The 23304-nt window shown below is 45.4% G+C and overlaps 1 protein-coding gene across 3 annotated transcripts in view; it reads left to right on the forward strand.

The window, feature by feature from the left end:
* PITPNB (phosphatidylinositol transfer protein beta) overlaps positions 1-7738 on the forward strand; it is a 68031-nt gene extending 60293 nt beyond the window's left edge. For 2 of the 3 annotated variants that reach the window (XM_003905362.3, XM_009216989.4), the window contains exons 10-11: positions 909-1031; positions 5764-7738. In XM_003905362.3, coding sequence (XP_003905411.1) covers positions 909-1031; positions 5764-5814 — 174 coding nt within the window. In that variant the 3' untranslated portion in view covers positions 5815-7738. Of the gene's footprint in view, positions 1-908; positions 1032-4467; positions 4554-5763 lie in introns of all 3 variants that reach the window. The other variant, XM_003905361.3, reaches the window with a different exon arrangement.
* Positions 7739-23304: the final 15566 nt, after the last annotated feature.

Consider the following 23304-nt stretch of genomic DNA (forward strand, 5'->3'; position numbering starts at 1 on the left):
CTCCACAATTAGTAGTGTCTGTTTCATAATAACTTTTCTATTTTTAAACTATAGCTGCTGTAATACTTTATAAGACAAGGATCTCAAAGTGCTGGAAACTTTGATTATTCATGGGCCTGCTTGCAGTTGGCCCACAGTAGGCATTCTGTAAATATTGGTATTCTTCCTTCCTCTTGGATCATAATCATAGATTAACAGTCCAGTTCTGAAAAAATGGAAGTCACACATGTAATTGATAAAATCCTTTCTATTCATGGAAAAATATTTTTAAGTTGAAGGTTGTCCAGAAATACTTATTGTTCCATGCAGTTTTCTCTCTTTTTGGGAAAGTTGAATAAAACTTAAATAATCCTGCAATTGAAACCACATTATATACATGGTTTTTAAATATATTTATAATAGTGGCAGCAACGTGTTGTGTAGAAAAATTAAGGGAGAGTTTGTAATGATTCTTAATTTAATAAAAGAACCCAGGACTCTTTTCTTTCAATGCATTATTGTATTCCACTTCATAGTGCATGTTAAGAATGACAATATATAGTTTTATAGCAGAAGAAATCTAGTTGACCTTTGCTCATTGACGTTTAGAAAAAGGTAAAAATAAATCAGGCCCAGCAGGAATGTGTTGGATTAGGTCATACACACCACATTTTTTTAATTTCTACTAGATCATGACACCTTTGCCTGGGAGATTGTTTTCCATTTCACAGGGAAAGGTTCTTTTTTTTTTTTTAATTTTGCTGTACACAATGATAATAAAATGGAATTATGATTTCCACAAATCTACAGAGTAGTCTTTTTGAACCAAATGTGTAAATTTCATGGGTTAATTGGAACATGTAAAGTTAATGTGTCATTAATCTTAAGTTTTTGTCATCTTATGCTACTTTTTTTCTTTGCTTTAAAAGCAAGAAAAACGGATATTTACAAACTTCCATCGCCAGCTGTTTTGTTGGATTGACAAGTGGATCGATCTCACAATGGAAGACATTAGGAGAATGGAAGACGAGACTCAGAAAGAACTAGAAACAGTAAGACTGGCTGTTCTATGGCAATTCTCTAATTTTCCCTTTTCTAAAACTGTATACATGCTTGTAAATACAGAGCTAGAATTAGGAAGAGTGTTATTAAAAGCCATTCCGTATTCTACTTATTCTCATCAAAATGGAGTTTCTTAGACACTGCTATTCCTTCACATATTCTGATCTCTCTTTTGTTGAGCAGATTGCGTGAAGGTAGACTAGAGTTTTCTCAGTCTAGAATTTGTTACCTGTTAAATATCTAATGCTTCTGTATTCTTTCTTACACACAAACTCTAGTTCTCTATGTTGGTTCCTGGTTCACAGTCCTTTTAGACACTTTGCCAGACTAAGTTGCTTTTGGCTCAGTTTGTATCACAGCAAGTTTACAAATGTTAACACGATAAGTCCTAGTTCGCTTTTTTTGTAGAAAAGGTAAGGCTAGTGGTATTGTTACTAATTCTGGAAATGCCTCCTCTGCTTCTCCCAACTAGCAGTGAATCTTTATTTCTTCCTAAGCTTTAGGCAGATTCAGGTGATCCTTGGGCAAGAGGTCAGCATGCCACAGTTCAGTGTTACAGCCCATCCCAGCTGCTCACCACCACTAGTGGGCAGGGCCAGCAGCCAGTGGGCGTCTCCTCTTTCTTTGGGATGGATGCTTCCCTGGCTTCCTCTTGCATGTGTCTGGTTTTGTTTTTGCCCTGGGCCATGTTTGTCTTCAGTTGGCAGTAAGGCCCCATGGGTGAAACGGACCCAAGGAATGTCCAGGGCCTGCTAGTGGTTTCCATGTGGTCATCTCGAGTCCTGCCAACAGGCCCAGTTTTGGAAGCCCTGCAGGTGTGAGCATTTGACAGACGCCTGCGTGTGAGGCAGAAACTCCATTTAATCACAGGAGAATGGCAGCAAATCAGATTCTTTGGCACAAAAGGAAACCTATTTTTCTGGCACATAGCATCGTAAAGAATCTGTTTAAAGTTGCTTACTTTTGGTGATTACAGCAGATCTGCTTCTAATTAGTTTTATATAAACCTTCTGAGAGGACTAGGACATATTTTCTTTATAAGGCAATAAAATATTTTAACCTTATCTTATACATAAAGTAAACTATAGGCAGACTCCAACTTATGAATGGATTTTGTTCCAAAAAATTTTGATTGTTTGAAATTTGGAACATATTTTATAAATTAGGGTTTGGTTTCTAGACTAGCCAGTGGAAGCCTCTTTGACTCCAATTTCTCATACTAATATTAGGGCTGTGAGTTCTGGATATAGGGAATAGGGTGATGAAATGGCAAGAGCGGAAGATACCCCCATCACTTCCTTATTTTTATTCTAGCCACAGGCAAAACATTTAAATAGGCAACAGCAGGTCATGGGCACTTCCTACCTTTCTTTCCAGACCTCTCTCCCACTTCTGTGTTCCCTTTTTCAAGAGTCAGGTGTCTTTCTCTGACTCTATAACAAGCACCCCCCTGGCCCTCGATACCCTATCCAGTTTTAGTCCATTTACCTTGTCTGGTTTCACTCCCTCCAAGTGCCCAAGTCTCCAGGAATACCTGCCAGCTCTGCCTTCAGCCCTTCCAAGCTGCTGGTGGGTGTCCACTGAACATGAAACAGAAGCAGCAAGAGACAGCCATCCACACTAAGCCCATGATGTAGCACTGGCATTTTCAACAAGGATTTACCAACAGCTCAAACCCTTGGGAGAGAGCCCTTCTCTCAGTTTTTAATTTTTATACTGAAGAACTGTGTGTCACATAGGGAAGAGTAGTTACCATTGACCAGGTGATAAATATAGCCCTATCTGGTTTGGACTCTGACCCCTACCTATCTCTGGACCCCTTGGACAGAACTTGACTGAGATTTCTTCCCCCAGGGAAGTACTCTTGCTTCCCTAACAAGTTCTCAGCCGCACGATACCTGAACACAGAATGGTCCCAGCATCAACACGCTGTGACCCTCCGCTGTGGAGCTGGTGACTCTTGCTCTCAACTATGGCAGTGGGCCTGCAGGTGCAGCTGCTGCTCCATGCAGATCAGTTATTTGTGAGCTGGAAATTGCACTCCTGAAGAAGGTGTAAGATAGAGAAGTAAAAGGCCAATTCCTTAGACAGTGTCACCATTCTTATACCCACATTGCTGAAACTGATTAACCCCCTCATAAAGCTAGTAGAAAATCTATCATTGCTTCACAGTGAGGGTACATAGCAATTGCTTTGTCAACTATCTCAAAAACATTTTAAGACAAATTTCACCATTAAGTGCTGCATCTTAACGTTGAATCCCATTTAAGTTATTTTGCTGTAGGTCATTGGGGAGTGCTTGATTCCACATCACAGAATCAAGATGCTGCTGCTCTGAGTCCTAACAGTGGCTTTGTGAAAGCATCCTCAGAATCTGGGCAGCATCAAGCCTGCAGGCCAAGAATGCCTACCCGGAAAGCACCTGCCTCTTGAAGAGGCATCCCATTTTAGAGTCCTCTTTACCATGCTTTTTCCTTGAGGTCCTGACCCCTGACACCTGATGATAGATTTTAATGACGTTATAATGCTCTTAATTCGCAAATATTTTAAGAATTGGATTTCTTTCAAATGGGTTTTGGCCCTGGAGAGAATTAGTATCTTGAGAGGTTAGGCACACGAGGAATGCCCCTGCCTATGATCTGCAGGGAACTGCCCTGGGGTTGAGGCTCAGCGGCTGAAGGAGGACTTTAGGTTAACGTTTTACCTGTTTGTTCTTAACTGGCACTTCTGGTACAGGGGTGGGGGTGAGGATGTGTTGAGTTTTAATGCATTTATTGCATTTGTTTGTTTTCTGTTCATTTGGTTTTTTGTTTTCTCATTGAGTTGTGTCGCTTGTCTGGAGGCTATTGTTATGAATGCCTGTCCTTTCTAATACATCTGTGTGCCCTTCATGGTTTGCCATACATTGTTTCTGTGCTTGCCTTTTCTTCCTTTCATTCTCCCTCCTTTCAGTAAACTTCCTTTAAAGGACTCCCCTGAGAGACCCTGTTCTCAGAAGCAGCAGAGAGGTGTGGCCCACACCCTCATGGCTTCCTTGTCTGGCCTAGGGACTATACAAATGTGGACCAGACCTTTGGGACGTTTTCTCACATATTGGCAAACAATTTATTTACCCATTGGCTGTTTTTCATAATTTTTTATCAGTCTGCAGGCTTTTGTTTTTTACATTTAAGGATGTAAAAAACCCTTTTGTTTTTTACATTTAAGGATGGATAAACCTTTTTTTGTGCTAAGAAAAGCCTTTTGCAAGAATGTCTTTAAGCCAAGGTTATTTGAGGGGCCTCAGAACTTCATTCTTAACGTGGATATGGTTATAAACAGTCAGCCATCGCTTCATAATTTCTTCTAGATCTTTTTTCTCCCCTTGCTTACTAACCCCTATTTAGAGTCTGATTTCAGCAGCTCACAATTTTATTTTACGTTTAGATGCGTAAGAGGGGTTCCGTTCGAGGCACGTCGGCTGCTGATGTCTAGATGAGTCCCCTGTAGGGTCAGAGACAATATCAAACTGTGTAAGTGAAGACCTGGGTAAAAAGATGTTTCAAAACCTGTACCTTTTGGTGATGGGCAGTTAACTTGCTGAGCAGAAGCTCTAAGTGTTAAATGTGGTTTTATTTTTAGAATTTAAAAGATAAATATTTTAGAAATTAATAGTGAACACTTATTATATAGTCTTTAAAAATTTTACCTGTGGACCAGGTTGAATTTAGTAATCCTGGGTTAGTTTTTAGTGTTATAGGTTAGAACCCAGCCGCCAGATGCTCTTACTCATCACGTAGCACATTGTCCTAGAAGCTAGCTGATTTTTCGATACCGAGTTAATTGACCTGGTTCTTTGTAGAACCATTTGTGGTTAGTAAGGAAATATGTAAAATCACTTGAGATCACATAAAGATTCTCTATCCCATACCATACGAGCCAACCTCAATAATTTGTTTTGGCTGTAATATTTTCTGTGCACCAGAAAGTCTTCCTTGATATTTCATCTTCAGTTATTACAGTTAGCTGTACTCTGCGTAAATGCACTTTAGTTTTAATTTATGGTGTAAAACATTTCTGTGGTCTTATTTCTTTAAAACATTATATGCCCATATAACAAATTTTCCCAGAGATGCAAAAAAACAGAAAATCAAAATCTCCCTCACAAATTGAAACCAGTGTGAGTAAACAAAAATCGACAGTATGCTGTATCATTTGTTTATATTGAACTATGATGTTTATTAGAAAAAGAACGAGATGTAACACTCTCCTCCCTCCACTGTGGTTCTTTGCTGCCCCACATGAGCTACCCGCTCTTTTAATTTTTGAACATTGGGATGAATGAAGTGTTCAATTATGAGAAAAGCTAGTTGTGCCAAATAAGAATGAAGTAACTCTTCCAAGATTCCCCCAAAACACTTTTAAATTCCATGTTCATTAAAAAAATAATAATAATAAGTTATTGTTACTTTTGTTAAACTCTCCTAAGTTTTTGTGATTTATTTCTGCCTCGACTTTATTTTCCCCTCTGATGAGAATATATTGTGGCATTAGTAGTAAGACCAAAATCTTTTTAAACAGATGAAAATTGTAAGATGCAGTAGTTGGGGTACATTTTCTGCCAAAAGTTTTGATACATTGAGGAATTTTTTTTTTTTTGGAAAGTGTGTGTGACAAGCTGCTGTCTAACATTTTCTGTCTCTATTTTAATACATTTTGCACTGTCTTTCACTTTTCTTACAGTTACGTAATCAAGGTCAAGTGAGGGGAACAAGCGCAGCCAGTGATGAGTGAAGAAGAATCTGACCAGTATCTTGCAGTGTTGACGTTTCCCAGATGTGTGCTTGTGATGATACACACACAAGCACAGGTTCTCCACCACGTGTGTATATATGTATGTGTGCATATGTCTGTAGCTGTATATAAAGCGCATGTAGAGCTACAGATCCAAATACACACATTTGTGTATATATGTACATACAGACATACTGAAGGGATTAGTACAATTTCTCCAAAGTACTGTACCTATCTTCAGCAAGAATGCAAAAGAAAATATTTTCAATATATATACCTGGAACAGATTTTAATAATTATCAGAGTAATACCATTAATGGACAAATTGACTGCAATGTAATACTAGCTGGTATGTTTCATAAATGTCAAGTTGTGGACCAACATATATAGCCTTTTATTATTTTTCTCTTCTTTTAAGTCAGTTTCTTATAAATTTTTATTTTAGTCCCATAAGCAGTAGACTCCCACAGAAAATTTCTTCAAAATTTTTTGGTATTCCAGGGAATCTGGGGTGTAAACTCTGAATATATTTATAACTATTTATTTCTGGATGGTCATTATCTTGCAGCCAAATCTGACAATATAAGGTAAGGAGCAAAGTTACAGGCCAGTTTTTACTTGTTTGCCCTGAGGGAAAAATCCTTAGAAAAAAATTCTGGTTTTTATTGGATTTTTATATTTTAAATTTCAAATATTTTTCTACATCAAACCTAGCAAAAATGGAGATGACGGTTTCTGATTTATAATAAACACTAGACAATTTTCAGCCTCCTGTTAGGCAAACACATTGATGGAGAAATTAGTCTTAATAGGATTGTAGGCTGTGTAGAAAAGCTAAAAGTATAGCACTTCACGGAGTCTTGTTTTGAAGATGACAGTCTGTAACTACAGCTTGGAAACTATGCAAATGGTCTAGATTCCTCAGAGCTCACATGATAGGATATAGTTAGTGATGACATTTTGCTCTTCTTGTGGAAACACACACTTCAAGGGGGAGATGGTGACGTTGAGATAGGAACAGTTTAAGATGCAGTGTGAGTCTGGCCTGCGCGGTGAGGAGGCCCCGCCAGGAGGCTGGGGGACCTCCAACTGTGGGATGTGCTCTCAAGTAGGATGTCATCAGAACAGATCCTGAATAGGCATCATGAGAATGCTGGTCAGAACGGGCTGCCACTTTTTTTTTTTTTTTAAAGGAAGGAACAATAGCTAGGTTAGATTTTTATCAGCTTTCTCTGTCTGAATCCAGTTTTTCCCCTGTCAGTCCTGGAAGCTTGAATAGAATTATATTGTTGAAGCCTTCAGGTCACAAACTGTCTTTTTTAACCTCCTGTCCCTCCTAAAACACGCCAACCCCTGCAGTCAAATCACATTAGTAATCTGATTTGCTGACAGTCCTGTCTTGCCTGCTCCTTGTTTTCCCACATGTCCTGCATCCCTCCCCCACTGGAGTGATTTCAGTGAATCAGACAAGGAAGGATGTTTAGGATCACTACTGCATTGCAATACCCTGTTATCCTCAGCAACAAAACCCACATTTCATACATCCTTTGTGTACTCAGGATAAAGACCGATGTTTACTCTCTGGGCACTGTTGTAAGATAGGTTTTGTCAGAGCATAATCATTGTCTGCAAAGTGTTTGGTGCGAGGAAGATTATTGCTAATTTTGTGAAATAAAGAGTCTAGCCCTCTCCTTTTAATGAACTTAACTCTCGCTGGCATCTGTAGTATCATTGGGAGCTTAGGCACACATGGAAATGAGAGCCCGGCGCATGGATTTTAATGTTTTTCTAACAACTGTGGAGATTTGAGGGAATGTGTGGTGAATGTAAAATACCTAGTTTACTTGGCAGTCTCTTGTGTAAATTACAGTAAAACAAAGTAAATGAAATTTAAACAAAAAATAAATTTGATCACAAAATGCCACTTGTGTGCTTGAGTGGTTGTTTCCCTGAGCCACTGGTTCGGAACACCTCAGACCACTACTCTGTTTTTCGAGAACTCTGTCACTGGCAGCACTGCCACTCTGGGAAAATTGTTTTGTTTTAATTGCAAATTCTTATTCTTGAAATGTACCTGTGCCACACTAAGTGGTTACGTTTGGTTTCTTAAGTAATTTTCTGTCTTTAAAAGCTAAGCAGTAAACTAAAGGATTACATGTTATTAGTCTCAGCGGTTTTCAGAAATTATTTTTAAAGGGGAAAACAGGGAAAACCCATCGTATTTTTAAAGCACTTAGTAAGGATTTTGCCATTTGATTCTGATTGTTTGAAGATTAGGTCTTTTTGGTGCGGGGTCACCTTTTACCTCTCCTTTTAGGATTTAGTCCTTTCCAGTCTACTTTTTTGTGCGTGTCACAACCATATTCTTGTGGTTCTGGCTCACATTGTAGAACCGCTGAACATAAGGAGAGGTAGCCAGCTCGGCTCTATGGTTGGATTTAATATATAGTGTCATATGTTGGGATATCTTACTGGTTTGTTTTCTGAGGTAAGTTTCTTAGTGTTGTGTTTCAGACATTGTGTTTGCGTTTACGGTGACGCTATCATTCATGCACTTGGCCATCCGAGCATGGATACAGTGAGCCCTCGGTTCTCTCTGCCAAGATGAGTAAAAGCAGTGTACATTCCAGCGTGGGAGACAGACATGTGGACAGGTAAATTACAAGGCAGTGTGATTAAGAGTAGAGAGTTGGTTGAGAGAGATCTTAGACACCATCCTCATTGTATAGATGAGAAAGCAGAAGTCGCCAAGGCAGCCTGGCAGCTGGGACCCAAGAAGCCTAGGGTGCCAGTCCTTGGGCAATGTGGGGTCAGGCATACCCAGGGCCCTCCTGGTTCCTGGCTGAGTCTTGGACTTCTTATCTCTCAATGGAGGCCATGATGCCCAGCTGTAAGGTGGTCAGGGTCACTTGAGACACTGTGTCCTGTAGCACAGTGGGGTGGTTCTTCCCTCCTGTTTCATCTACCAAACGGCCTCCTAATTGATCTAAAATCACTTGGATCTTTTGTCCTTGTGGACCTAACACTTGGCTTTTAAAGTTTAACTTTCTGTCCCCTCTTCAACTTGCTAAATTGAAAAGTGTTGCAGCCCAACCTCCACAGATCTTCTCAGGAAATAAGAGACATTTGTTAACATTTGTTTTGTACCTTTCCTCTCAGCAGCTTAGTTGACAAGGGCAGTGTGTGGGATTTCCTGTTCTTGCTCATTTGGAAGGAGAATGTTCTTTGTTCTTAGACCCTCAGCTCTCATGTGAGAGCCATAGAATGTTGCGAGGTGGAGTTCTGTGGATACAGAAGGAATGTTTTCAAGTTAGACTCACTGCCAATGTTAGGATTTGGGACTTTGCATGATTGGGAGGGAGAGGGAGTGCTGGAGAATAGGTTAAAAGTTGTCCCGCTGAGCTTGGAGCATCTCCTGCCAACCTGGAGTGCTTCCCAGGAGCCCTGCCAGTGTCACTTGGGGTTATGTTTTCTGATTTGGAAGCGTTCAGCAGCAGCAGGTCTCTCCAGAACTGGTTCTTCAGCCGGATTGCCCTGGGAAAGTAGAGATTGCAGCTCTTCTAAAACTGCCTCTCACAGAAGTTTCAAGGCCAGGCTGAATATTGAATGCAGTACTCAGCAGCTGGGACATCTGATGCTTTGGTGACCATCCCTTTCTTCCATCCAAAAGGGCCTCCACTGGAAAGCATCTATTGTTTTAAAAATATTTTAGGACTCATTTTTACTTCCCCCACTCCCTCAAGATCACGTACGCTCCCCAGTGAGGGTTACAGCCTCTTAGGAGGAGTCACTGCTTCATGACTTCCTCAGGCATTTACATTTTTCTCTTCTGTTGACTTAAATCATGAACTAAAATTTGTCCCTGGAGGAAAGAAGAATGCTTCCTCCATTCTAGGCTCTTCTCATTGTACCCAGACTGTGTCTTCAGGACTCTCATCTCTTGTCAGTTCTGTTATGCTAGAAAGAATGATTTGAAAAAATTGAGCTCGTGTAAACCTGTGCCCTCTACCCTGTGGGGGAACCCATGTGGGGAGCCTTTGAAAATATCACTTATCAGCTGGGTGTGGTGGCTCACGCCTGTAATCCCAGCACTTTGGGAGGATGAGGCTGGCGGACCATGAGGTCAGGAGTTCAAGACCAGCCTCCCCAATATAGTGAAACCCCATCTCTACTAAAAATACAAAAAAACAGCCAGGCATGGTGGCGGACACCTGAAGTCCCACCTGCTTGGGAGGCTGAGGCAGGAGAATCGCTTGAACCCGGGAGGCAGAGGTTGCAGTGAGCCAAGATTGCGCCACTGCACTTCAGCCTGGGCAACAGAGCAAGACTGTCTAAAAAAAAAAGAAGAAAGAAAATATCACTTATCTACCAGTTGTCTTTCTGTGGCTTGGGTTTGCTGTGCTCTCTGTTCAAAGGACAGGGTAAATTGCTAAGAGAATTCCCATTCTCTCTTCCGGGAAGATCATTGAGATGACAGCCTTCTCTCCCCTTCCCATTCTTCAAAGCTTTGGCGTCAAGTGGCACTTCCTGTAGGAGGCCTTAACTTGGAATGACTCCCTCTGCAGCAGTCCACACCCCTCATGTGACTCATATATACTATGCCTTGGTTAATAGATGTCATCTTTAGATCTCTGTATGTTATATGTCCCAAAGAGTTTGGGAGCTCCTTAGAGGTAGGAGCCACAGCTGTGCCCCCAAGTAACTTTCCCTGATGGAAACTGACTCTGAAAATCGCTCCTTTTTACCTATAACAGATATCTGCCTGCCCTGTGCCAAGGCCCCTTTTGAGTCCTGGGGTTCAAGCAGAGGGAATAATAGCCAAAAAGTCAGTAAGATGTAACTTCTGCCCTCAGAATTGAAGCCTACCAACTAGCAGTGGGAAGTAGTAGTTTTGGTAGCTGATTGTACAAAATTCGATGAGAACAGAGGAGGGAGCTCCAAGTCTGCATTTCCCTCCTTGCTTTCCAGGCACCTAAACCAGAGGTTTCAGAGACTGCAAACTAAACAAATCTAAAGCAAAACTCTTTTTAGGCCTTCCTCCTTCCCAAAAATGTACTGTCTGCATTTACTATCAGTTAACTGTATCACTGGCTGTGCTGCCCAAGCCAGAAATCCTAACTGGCCCCTAAGTCTAAAAAACGCCCCCAAATGACTGAAATCCTGCCCCTTTTGTGTGTCCTGGTCCAGTGCAGACTATGCTCTGATGCACCATCCTCTCATCTAGGGTGGGGTCTGCAAACTTCCTGTAAAAGATTTTAGGCTTTGTGGGCCATATGGTCTATCACAAGTTACTCAGCTCTGCCCTCACAATGCAAAAACATCCATAGAAGACACATAAATGAACACTGTGCCTATTCTAATAAAACTTTATTTACACAAAGAAATGGCAGGCTGGATTTGACTGGAGAGGCCATGCCTTGTTTGCCAAGCCTAGGTGTAGGGCATTGTGTGGATAATCAGGCTCTGCCCGAGTTAGCTTTGGTGCTGTGCCCCTTCTGGAACATCTGCATGACTTCCTGAGGCCCAAAAGACTACTGCAGCCAAAGCCAGTGTCCTGCCATTCTTAAAGTGAAGCCAATGAGGCTTATCAGTCTCACTGCCTATACAGGGTCAGTCACAGGTGGAAGGAATCAAGCTGATTTATCTGCTGCCCTAAACATGCACATTGACCACAGAAATAGCTCTAAGCACCTGTTCCCCCACCAATATGCACTGAAAGCTGAAGGGCAGAGCTATGATGGGTTAACAAAAGCAGTTGATATATGGAATAGGATGAAGATAGGCCAGGTGCGGTGGCTCACAGCTGTAATCCCAACACTCTGGGAGGTCTAGGCAGGCAGATCACAAGGTCAGGAGGGAGTTGGAGACCAGCCTCACCAACATGATGAAACCACATATCTACTAAAAATACAAAAAGTAGCCAGGCGTGGTGGCACGTACCTATAATCCCAGCTACTCAGGAGACTGAGGCAGGAGAATGATGTGAACCCCGGAGGAGGAGGAGGTTGCAGTGAGCTGAGATGGCGCCACTGCAATCCAGCCTGGGCGACAGAGCAGCAAGACTCTGTCTCAAAAAAAGAAAAGAAGATAATTCTGATTAAACTCTTCTCAACTGACATAATTTCTCTACATCTGTTGTCCAGAAAATGCTATCTGTGGCTGTTAAACTAAATCCTACACTCATAAAAAGGCTCATAGACATCCTGTACTTTTTCCACAATTGAAATACGACTCCCTAGATGCCATTGCTAACGCCTTAACCTGGGCTTGGGGTCATGGCTTTTGATGGGATGTGCTGTGCCTGTGCCAGGCCTTTGCCTAGAAAATGAGCCCAGAGTTTCTGCGAGTCAGTGACACTCCACCTTGGGTTGAATCTGTTTACTTCTTGGATTTCTAGGAAGCAGTAAAGCGCCGTGACATGCTTCCGCCTTGTTGATCCTTTATATATTCTGACACCACCTGCTCATCAGTCGGTAGCAGAATTGCCTTGCACTCCAGACTGAGGGAGGTTCATGAAGTGGAACGAAGGAGTGGCCTCCTGTGTTTGTTAATATATGTGCTAAACAAAAGCTTCGCCTCTGGGCATCCCATTGCATGCTGGCTCTCTGCAGCCCAGAATACTGATGCCACGGTGTCAGAGCCGCCTCCACTTTCCCATGGCCTGGGGAGTCCCTGAAACAACTTTTCAGCCTACCAAGAGGTGCTGCGAGTGCTCCGCACCCAATGTGTCCTATAGCCTTCTCTCCCAGTGTCATTCTAAGAGAGGTGCTGTGTAGGACAAGAGACTTCTCCCAAGTGAGGCTGGAGGGAGGCTCGGGATCAGGCCCCGAACAGCCATGCATAGACATCACTCAGTCCATTCATTCCCTTAAATCAGAGTTCTATAAAGGGCTGGATAGTACATATTTTTTGGCTTCGTGGGCCATACAGTCTCTGTTGCTCAGCGCTGCCTAAACTACTCAACGCTGCCTTTGTGGTGCGAAAATAACCATAGACATTACCTAAATGGGCACGGCTGTTTCAACAGAACTTCACACAAACAGGCAGCAGGCCAGATTGGCCCAGGGGCCACAATTTTCCCAAATCCCTGGTTTAAGATTCTTTTCATAGTTATTCCTCTTAACATATCAGATTGCAAACAATAATAACAGTACCAACCAGCACTTAATAGCACCTACTGTAAGTCAGGTACAGCACATCATTGGCCTCTAATCTTCACAATCACCCTATGAAGTGGGTGCTGTCACTATCCTTGTATGCTTGAGGAAGCTGAGGCCCGGATTAATATATATTTGCCCCACGTTTTATTAGTAAAAGTGGTGGAGCCAGGACTGTCATCCAGGGGCCTCTCCAGAGTTGCTCATCCTACTGCCCTGTCTTTGAGAACTGCAAAGCTCCATGCTTGTGGCATTCAGCAAGGGGCGACCCTAATGACAAAAATTCTGTTATGGACACCCTAGGCTCCCAAACACCCCTTAGGAGTAAACTTCCATGGCTGATTCTTCCCAGAGCCAAGAAAACGTTTCTTCCTAGACAGTGTTGCGCATCCCCTCAGTCTTGGTGTCAGGAATCCCCATGTTGCATTTTACATCCAACCAAGGCACCATCCTCAGGGAAGGCTTCCTGCCATAACTCCTCATTCCCCCTTCCCACCCCTCATCCTTGGTTTTTGCAATGGTGCTGGGAGGCTTGAGGGTTTCAGGGTCTCCTGTATCCATGCCTCCTATTGTAAGCCGCCTCGGAGTACTTAGAGGGCAAGGTTTAATGATAATGAAATGCGGAGACAGGAACTGTGCTGCAGCAGGGTGAGAAATCAGAATACCTGCCCTCCCTCTCCTGCCACAGCCAGGCAGGAAGTCTCCAGGCCTGCCAGCATCCAGAAGGGAGCGCTGTGGTTTTGTTAGCGTGGGGGGATCGTGGGTAGACGCCTCCCTTACCCCCAGAACTGTCTTCAGTGTTTTACTTGACAAGAGAATCTTACTAAAACTTTTTGTAAGGCACAAGGCCTCAAGAACCCTTTCCATATGTGACTGCCCAGGGGTGCCTTCTACCACTGGGGATCAGATTTTTTCAGTTTGGCATCTCATGGCCCATGAGCTCACTCCCCTTCCTCGGCATGGTGCGTGCCAGAAAGCCCATGTGGGAGTGGGGGGTGTATTTCAGGATTCCTCCTGGCCTCTTCCAACCCGACAGGCTCAGATTTTCCACTTGTGCGATTGAGGTCAGCGCCTGCATTCCTGCCGGCAAGCTCCCTGCCTCAGGCGGGGGCTTCTTCCACTTGCCCTGCGATTCACTCTCCACATTGGTCCTCTGTCCCTGCAGGTTGTGCCGCAGGGCACCAGTATCCTTGGGGATGGGGGTGGTGGGTGGGAGGGGAACTAGGCAGCCAGGCCAGCCTGGCTCCGGGCCACCAAGAGGAGATGGCCTCTGTCTGCTTGGGCCTTCATGGGAACAGGGAAGAGACCTCTGGCCGAGCAAGGAACAGTGGGATTGCTGTTGATTGGGAAGAGTTTTGTTCCGTTACTTGTCAACCTATCTCGAGAATGTGCAGCTCGGTGGTCGTGACTGACGTTGCTGCTGGGGCTTTAGCATCCAACACCTGCATTCCAAGCCCACTGCCTCCACGTACCAAGCAATGGACCCGCAAGTGGTCGCAGCCCCCCTGAGCCTCCGTGTCCTGCTGGTGGAACTCGAGGTCATTATACCAACACAGAATGTGGCTGTGCAACAGGAATGGCCACAGTGATGCATGGAAATCTCTGCAACACTGGGTTTGCCTCTTGGTTGGTCTGTTATTCAGCGAGGGTGACCAGCCATTCTGGTTTGCCCAGGATACAGGGTTTCCTGGAAGGCTGGACTTTGGTGCTAAAACCAGTACCTTTCTGGGGGAACTGGAAGAGTTGGTCACCCTATTGTGAACCCCAAATGTCAGTATTCATTTAAAAGCAAATACTAGGGCTGAACCAACATTGTATAGGAAACAGGCAACCTTGTTTTGGAACCCCATGTGTCCCAGACCAACTGCCTACTTGAGTCCTAGCAGGGCACGAAAGTTCCCAGGGTGGAGGTGGGGAACAGGTTACATGGAAGCCGTTATGCGTTATGTGAGGAGGTGCTGGCCAGGAGGTCCCCGCAGTGCTTTCCTCAGGCAGGATGATGGAGGAACAGTGAATTCCTCCTCTGTGCTATAGTGCCTCATTCCTTCATAGCAGCACCCTGAGGAGTGAGGAGTTACCACCCTCCCATCTCCTTGAGCACACATAGGTCAAGAAGCTGCTCTCAGGCCGGGCCCATGCCTGTAATATCAACACTATGAGAGGCTGAGACGGGAGGATCACTTGAGCCTGGGAGTTCGAGACCAGCCTAGGCAGCATAGCAAGACCCTGTCTCTACAAAAAAAATAAAACATTAGCCGGGTGTGGTGGCACACACCTGTAGTCCCAGTTACTCAGGAGGCTGAGGTGGGAGGATAGCTTGAGCCTGGGAGGTTGAGGCTGCAATGAGCCAAGATTATACCCCTGTGCTCCAGCCTGGGCAACAGACCCCCTGTTTCAAAATAAAAGTGTTTAAAAAAAATTTTAAAGCTGCTCTCAGCTGAAAAGAGTCAAGAGCTTCTGTAACCAAAGATCCCTTTCCAAAAGGAAGAGAGAGCACATCATTCTATCTTTGATTTCAGAACACAGACAAACCTCTCTGGAACCAAGAGGCCCAGCCACTGTCTCCGTCTTTGCCTAGCTGTTGCCGCTCACCACCAGACTGCAACCATGATAGCCTTCCAGGTTCTCTGAGACCAAAGCCCACAGTGTGTCCTGTAGGCCCAGAGTCCTTTTCCCTCCTCTTCATGCTTCATCCTCAGCCCCAGGGCCATGTCCTCCAAGAAGCCTCCTTGGACCTCCCGACTCGACCAGCCTCCCTCCTGGGCACCGCCAAGCTGGGAGCTCTGTAAGGACAGACCCCGGGAGTGCAGGGCACTGGCCACGGTAGGCTCGAGGCCTGCCCATTGCCTGCCACAGACTAGCCCATGCTCAACAGACCTGTTTTGAATGAATGGAGTGGAGAAGCCCAGAATTTAACGGCTCTCTTCCTATACCTTTCCCACTGATCACCAGGCAGCCTCCCTGTGACCATTAACCATTTCCCTGGCCCTGCCTGCAGCATGACCCAGGCCCCACCCCGATCGGAGTCACTCTACCATGATTCCCTCCCATCCTTTGCGGGGAAATATTTCTGTTTTATGACGAACTCTGCTACTCATTTCTCTCGCGTTATCTTAATGAATTAACTGGGTCCCCATCGTTCCTCTGGCCCCCCGGAGTTTATGAGCTGTACAGCAATATCTGCGATCTTAGTCAACCCCACACAGTTGTTGTGCTGGTTCCTATTACAGTAATTGGCATAAACTTTATTCTTTTGCAGAGAGATTTTTTGACCCGCTGAGACTGCATAACCATCTGCCATAAATTGAGACTAGTATGGCTTATTTTGGTGAATGCAAAATTGGATCTCATTCTTTACTCTGTGGCTTGATTCAACTTCCAGATGGTTAATCCACATGAAGTAATAGGAATGCACCACAGCTCTGCTTAGCTGAAGATGGAGACGTAATATTTATTTGCTGGTGTGGAGGCCTCTGAACGCTGCCCTGTTGGGATGTCAATATATAACACAGCAGCACAAAAATGTCAGCTTGTTCCACAGGAGCGACAGTGTTCCTCCGAGTTGCCATGGGGGACCCCCGGATGTCATTTTTTTTGTCTGCCCTTGACCTAATCTCAAGAGGTTTTGTCCTCTCCTGGGCTGTTTCTTATCAGTTATGTCTGCCCGCGTAGCTAGCTTCACATCTGCTTTGACTTTAGTGCCTGTGACATTTTCATTAATAGTTTTCCAAGGTTGAGCCTTTATTCCAAATATCCTGCAGCTCACGGAAGCCATAGCTCAGCTGTGCCCAGCTGGGGGCTGCAGGGAAATTTGGCCTGGCCATATAGGCAAGCTCGGACCTCTCCACTCAAGCTAATCAAATCCTTTTTAATTTTTACTTCTCCTTGCACTGGCCTGCTGTGCTGGGAATGCTCTGAAGGAGATCTAGGTGAGCAGATCTGGGGTCTTAAACCTCACCAGCACTTTTACTCCGGGGAGCCTTGGCTGCCCTCTCTGCCTGGATTACCCATCCTTTGCCAGCCAACCTTGCCTGCAGAAACTCCTCTGGATTTCAGAGTCTGTCCCAGGGAAGATGAGGACTCAGGACTTCCTCTCTGTCCTGACCTGGCCCTGTGGATTCCGTGTGTCTGAATCAACTGGGGAGTGTGTTAAAAATAGAGACTCTTGGGTCTAGGGGGCACCAACCACAACGCTTTGCCCAGGACTGTCCTGGTCTTAGCACTGAAAGCCCCACCTCCTGTAGAACCCTTTAGATTGGGGGCAAACTGGGACAAGGGGTCACCCTAGCTGGGCCCACCTACTGATCCAGACCAGTAGAACAAGAACTTCTGAGGACTCAGGCCTAGAGACCTGCATTTTAATGTGTTTTCACGTATAATTCTGATGGTGATTCTAAAAGCCGTCAGCCACAGGTGCCTGTAGGATCCATGCTGTCTCCCTCCAGTGCCTGGTACACAGTGGGCCTAGCGGACATTCTTATGATTTTAGTGCACAGCCCCATCATCATGTGCTTACAGCGTTTGTCTCCCTTGCCCAGGTCCCTTTTCTGTTCTTAGTTCCCAGCCCTGTGCCTGGCTTGCAGTCGCCACTCGGAAAAGATTGACTGGAGGAATAATTGGATACAAGCAGATATTCATGGTAGAGAACAGGACACACAACTCTTTGCCACACACTTTTCCAAAGTTCTGGGGCGGACTCCATTAGAAATGAGATCACGGAAATTCTAGTAGGGTGGGCATCTGATCTAGGCTATTTTTTCAAAGGACCGAAAACCTTGAAAGTTTCAAGATGGAACAGTTACGGAATTAGATCTAAGATTTGAAGACAGAAAGGACTAGAACGTGAATGTTCTGAGATGGAATTGCTCTCTCTTCCGTAATCATCATGGGAGCTTCTGTTGGCAGAACAAATAAGAAGCTGGACCCCTTATACCTGATTCATGAAGTTCAGCATCCCTGAGTGCTTTCTAATGTTTAGAGTTTGAAGCTCCTCCAGTACAGCTGTGCATGAAGGTGGACTCAGGTGTGAGGTCTCCAGGCCGGGCAGTGGGAACTGGGAAATAGGCCAAGCCATGGGGAGGGAGTGGGAGACAGTGTCTGGGTCCAGCAGGATCCCAGTACCATGATCCTTCACTCAACTTAACGCAGGGCTCACCCAGGTCCTCACTATCTCCCCATCACTCCAAGTTGCCCTGTTGCCTTGAGCAGCAGATTTTGCTACCTCTGTTCCAGTCTGTGCAGCGAAGATGAAAAGACCCTCCTCTTGAGGTGAGGCTTCAAAGTGGGTGCAAACATACAGGAGTATTTGAATGGGCTTTATCCATGAAACACTGCAGTTGACCCAGGGGCCTAGACCCACACCCTGCCCAAGATCCTTTTGTTGGCAAGAGAGAATGGAGGCGAGGAATAGAGCCTGCAAATGGAAAAGAAGCCAAGTGACCCCTTAACAAGGGATCGAACCCACTGGATTTAATGGCAGTCATCATACTTGTTCAAATGCATGCACTAAAGGTCCAGTGACAGGCTTGGCAGAGAGCCCTGGGCACCGGTGAGCTGGAGACCTGGCTCAACTTCCTGCTTTCTGACTGGGTCAGATGCACCTCTCGTGCCCACACTGGATGCATGAGTGGATCCTGTTGGCTCTGACTTCAGAATCTGCCCAGGGTCTGACTCTTCTCTTCTCATCGCTTCTGTTGCTTCCAGCCTGACCCTGTCTGGTTGCCATCCTCCCTCCCTGGATTGTTGCTCAAGAGCTTTCTAACTGGCCCCCTCCCCTCCCACAGAGGAACCACAGAGATTCTTCTAGCCAGGCGTGGTGGCTCATGCCTGTGATCCCAGCACATTGGGAGGCCGAGGTGGGAGGATTGCTTGAGCCCAGGAGCTCAAGACCAGCCTGGGCAACAAAGTGAGACTCCATCTCTACAAAAAATTTAAAAATTAGCCAGGCACAGTCGCATGTGCCTGTGGTTCCAGCTACTTGGGAGGCTAAGGTGGGAGGATTCCTTGAGCCCAGGAGTTTGAGGCTGTAGTGAGCTATCATTACACCACTGCACTTCAGCCTGGGCAACAGAGTAAGACCTTGTCTCAAATAAAAGTGGGGGAGATTTTTCTAAGTATCAAACAGGTCACATCCTCCTCTGCTCAAAGCTGTCCCATGCAACTCATAGTGAAGTGCAGGTTCCTTACTGTGGCCTTTACAGTGTCATCCTCTCCCCATCTTCCAGTCCCTCTCCCCACTCCAGCCACACTGGCTGTCCAACACACCAAGCAGGTCCCCTTAGCCTTTGCACTGGCTGTTCCTGCTGTCTGGAATGCTCTTCCACCAGATCTCCTCCGCACAGCTCCCTCCCTTACCTCACGTAGGTTCCCAAATGTCTCCTCTACGGGGAGCCTTCCTGGACCACTGTTTAGGCCCTGCTCCCATTTCTCATAACTCTTAATTATTCACGGCACTTACCTCTACAGGCTGTGTGTGTGTTGCTTGTTTCCCCACTGGACTAGAAGTTCCATGAGAGCCTAGTTTGCACTGTCCTCAGTACCTGGAACCAGGCTTGGTCCATTCTAGATGCTCAGTCAGCTTCTGCAAATGAGGAACTCCACCGTCTCTCCCATGTTAAAATAGGCCAGCAACTCTCAGTGAACCACACAGTAGTTGCAAAGATCACATAAAGCTGAACAGGGTTGTCCAAATATAATGATGGCCATTAGCGTCTCTCCACCCCAGAGCAGTGATTCTGAAGCATTCTGTGTAATTGGAGCACAATTAAGCATATGGCAGTGTTTCCACCGGGCCGGAGATCTGATTCCGAGCTTTCGCAACACGGTTTCTTTCTTGTTCCCAGTAACATCAAGTCCGGATCCACCGTCAGGTGGGCTCTGTGGTCTGGATCACAGGAGAATACTGGGGAAAGAGAATCCTGCTGAAAGGATTTAATCTGAAGACACTGGGTCACATATTCAGGGATGATTTCCTGGATTTTGCAGGCAATGTAAATAACAGCAAGAGGATTCCCGCTGTGTGACATGAGGTGCAACCTGCCGGGCTGGAACAGGAAGCTACCCAGGCTGGACTGCTATGGATGCACCAGGCAGGGCCCCCCCGATGCAATCGATGCAGTTGACAGAGCTGCACCCCACTCCTCCCTCTCTCACCCATGCCACACCACCCACTGGCCTCACTCAGTCTTCCAGGAGTGCCAGGCACTGTGCAAAGCCTTCTCAGGGTAGCAAGGGTTTAGAGGCCAACAACAGAGATGAGGATGAAGATGCCAGTTACCACCAAATTCAGTCATGGAGTGAGATTTCTTTCACGGTACAAACCGTGGCTCCCCGACTGAACTGTGAACTTCCTGGGGGTGAAGTCTGCATTTGAAGCAGCCAGCCTGTGGCAACTTGGAAGTCATCTGTGGCATCTCATTTTTATAGATGAGACCATGAAAGGAGGAAGTGAAGTGTCTAGTGGGTCAGGGTTGGAAGCAACTTAGATGTTCATCTGTGGGGAAATGGATAGATATAATAAGGGATACTGGGTGGGCACAGGGGCTCACGTCTGTAATCTCAGCACTTTGGGAGGCCAAGGCAGGAGGATCGCTTGAGGCCAGGAGTTTGAGACCAGCCTCGGCAACAGAGTGAGGCCCCTGTCTCTACAAAAACTAAAAAAACAAATTCGCCAGGTATGGTAGTGCATCTGTAGTCCCCCCTACTTGGGAGGCTGAAGTGGGAGGATCACTTGAGCCCAGGAGTTCGAGGTTATAGTGAGCTATGATCGTGCCACTACACTCCAGCCTGGGCAACAAAGCGAGAACCTATCTCTTAAACTTTTTTTTAAAAGGGATATTTGTAAAATGGATTATTATATAGCAATGAAAAGGAGTGAGTTATCACCACATTTACCAGTAAGGATGAATCTTAAAAATTAATATTGACCAAGAAAAGAAAGTTGCAGAGGAGCCACAGTTGGTAATATCATTTATGTTCATTTTAAAAACCATTTACCCACGGCAGTGCTCTTTGTTGTTCTTGGATATATACATGCGTGTACATAAACGGGTGGCAGATAGCCTGGAAGAACAAAACTATGTTAAATACAGGATGGCCCATGTCTGTGGCTGTGAGGAGGGGAATTGACTCAGTTTGAGCGACTGTCTAGACCAATGATGATATTGAGCCTCTCACAGACAAGTGTCCTTGAGGGAATCAATTCATTCCTGTGTGCCTGCCAATTAAAATAAGTGAGTAAGTTTCCCAGTGTCTCCCAGTCTGCAATGAACACAGCCTGGGCCAGGGGCCCATGACTCCCAATCTGCCTCTGTCCAATTCATGGGACTTCTGCATTCATAAAATCAATATCCTAGGAGAGCTTTCTTAGCCCACAAAAAATTCTCTTCTGAATCTTGAATATAAAAGTCTACTCCCGAGTGCATTCTCCCGTCTGCCTGGAGATCCTGTGTGTTCTTTGGTTTATGTGGAACATCACCGTGTCTGCTTGTTTTGGCTGTTATGTCTTCTTGTTCTTGCTAAGGGAGGCTGATTCAGTCTTAGCACATCTGCTCCTTCCTCAGAGGCCTCCTTTGTTCTTCCATGATCAAACTTCTTTGGTTCTTTTTTTTTTTCCTTCTCTCCATCCAACCCCACTTACCTTGAACATCATCTCTGTGCCATGACCTCTGCTGGGTGGGATCTAGATGGCAGTGCAAGATAGTCCCTCCCGTCAAGGGACTTAAAATTCAGTACCCCCCTCCCCCAGGCCTAGCAACAGGGTAAGGCAGCGTCAGCCGTGAAGGAACAGGGATCTCCAAAGGGAGGTCTATTCAGAGAAGAAACTTTCTTTCTTTTCTTTTTTCTCTTTCTCTCTTTCTTTCCCTTCCTCCCTCCCTCCCTCCCTTCCTTCCTTCCTTTCTTCCTTTCTTCCTCTTTCTTTCCCTCCCTGCATCCCTCCCTCCCTCCCTCCTTCTTTCCTTTCTCTTTCTTTCTTTCTTTCTTTTTCTTTTCTTTCTCTTTCTTTCTTTCTTCCTTCCCTCCTTCCTTCCTTCCTTTCTTTTTCTTTCTTTTTTTGCTTTCTTTCTTTCTTTTCTCTCCCTCTCTCTCTCTCCTCTCTCTCTGTCTCTCTCTCTCTCTCCTTCTTTCTTTTTTTTTTTTGAGACAGGGTCTCACTCTGTAACCCAGGATGAGTGCAGCAGTGCAGTCATGGCTCACTGCAGCCTCAACCTCATGGGCTCAAGCAATCCTCCCATGTCAGCCTCCCAAGTGCCTGGGACCACAGGCATATACAACCATGCCGGCTACTTTTAAATTTTTTAAAAATTAATTTAAAATTTAAAATTAATTTATTGGCCAGGCGCAGTGGCTCACTCCTATAATCCCAGCACTTTGGGAGGACGAGGTCAGGAGACAGAGACCATTCTGGCCAACATGGTGAAACTCCGTTTCTACTAAAAATACAAAAATTAGCCGGGCATGGTGGCACGTGCCTGTAATCCCAGCTACTCAGGAGTCTGAGGCAGGAGAATCGCTTGAACCAGGGAGTCGGAAGTTGCAGTGAGCCAAGATCGCACCACAGCACTCCAGCCTGGCAACAGAACGAGACTCTGTCTCAAAAAAAAAAAAAAATTGTAATAATAAATAATGTATTATTATTATTTTAAGGACACGGGGCCTCACTATGTTGCCCAGGCTGGTCTCCAAACTCCCAGACTCAAGCAATCTCTCACCTTGGCCTCCCAAAGTGCATGCCTGGCCCAGAAGCTTTCATAAAGACCATCAACAACCAGGCCTGTGTGCAGAGGAGTGTGGGCCGAAGCGGGAGGGAAGTGGAAACTGAGTTGATGAGCAATGGTGGAAGGGCCTGGAAAGCAACATTCCATTTCACAGAGAGGGGAGCGCTGTGCCTGTCTGCAGCCCTCAAGGATCCAGTCATGCGGGTTTGGGGGAAGGAGGGCCCCAGCTGGAGTCCACACAGGTTGAGACAATTAGGGGGATAATTTGGGCTGAGTCATCTTGGTGGAGGCCGAGACGTGGGTGTTGGGTGGGTGTGGGCTCCATCAGCATAATTGCTCCAGACTTCTGGTTCTCTTTGACACAGCACTGAAAGAAATTAATCCACCACTTGAAAAGTGTTGATTCTCCTGCTGTAGCTTAACATGAACAGCAAAATCTGCCTGAACCTGACACCAGGGTGACCTAGTGAGGGTCCTGTCCCAGGGGCGGGAAAACAGGCCAGTGCTATTTCTGCACCAAGCCTCAATAATGCCTTAATCTGGAAAATGGGGACAAGACCATATCCCATTAATTCTAAGAGTGCATCTCTTCCCTCATTGTAACATCTCTGAAACTG

The sequence above is a fragment of the Papio anubis genome, chromosome 16 (assembly GCF_008728515.1).
Source record: "Papio anubis isolate 15944 chromosome 16, Panubis1.0, whole genome shotgun sequence".
NCBI classification, from domain to species: domain Eukaryota; kingdom Metazoa; phylum Chordata; class Mammalia; order Primates; family Cercopithecidae; genus Papio; species Papio anubis.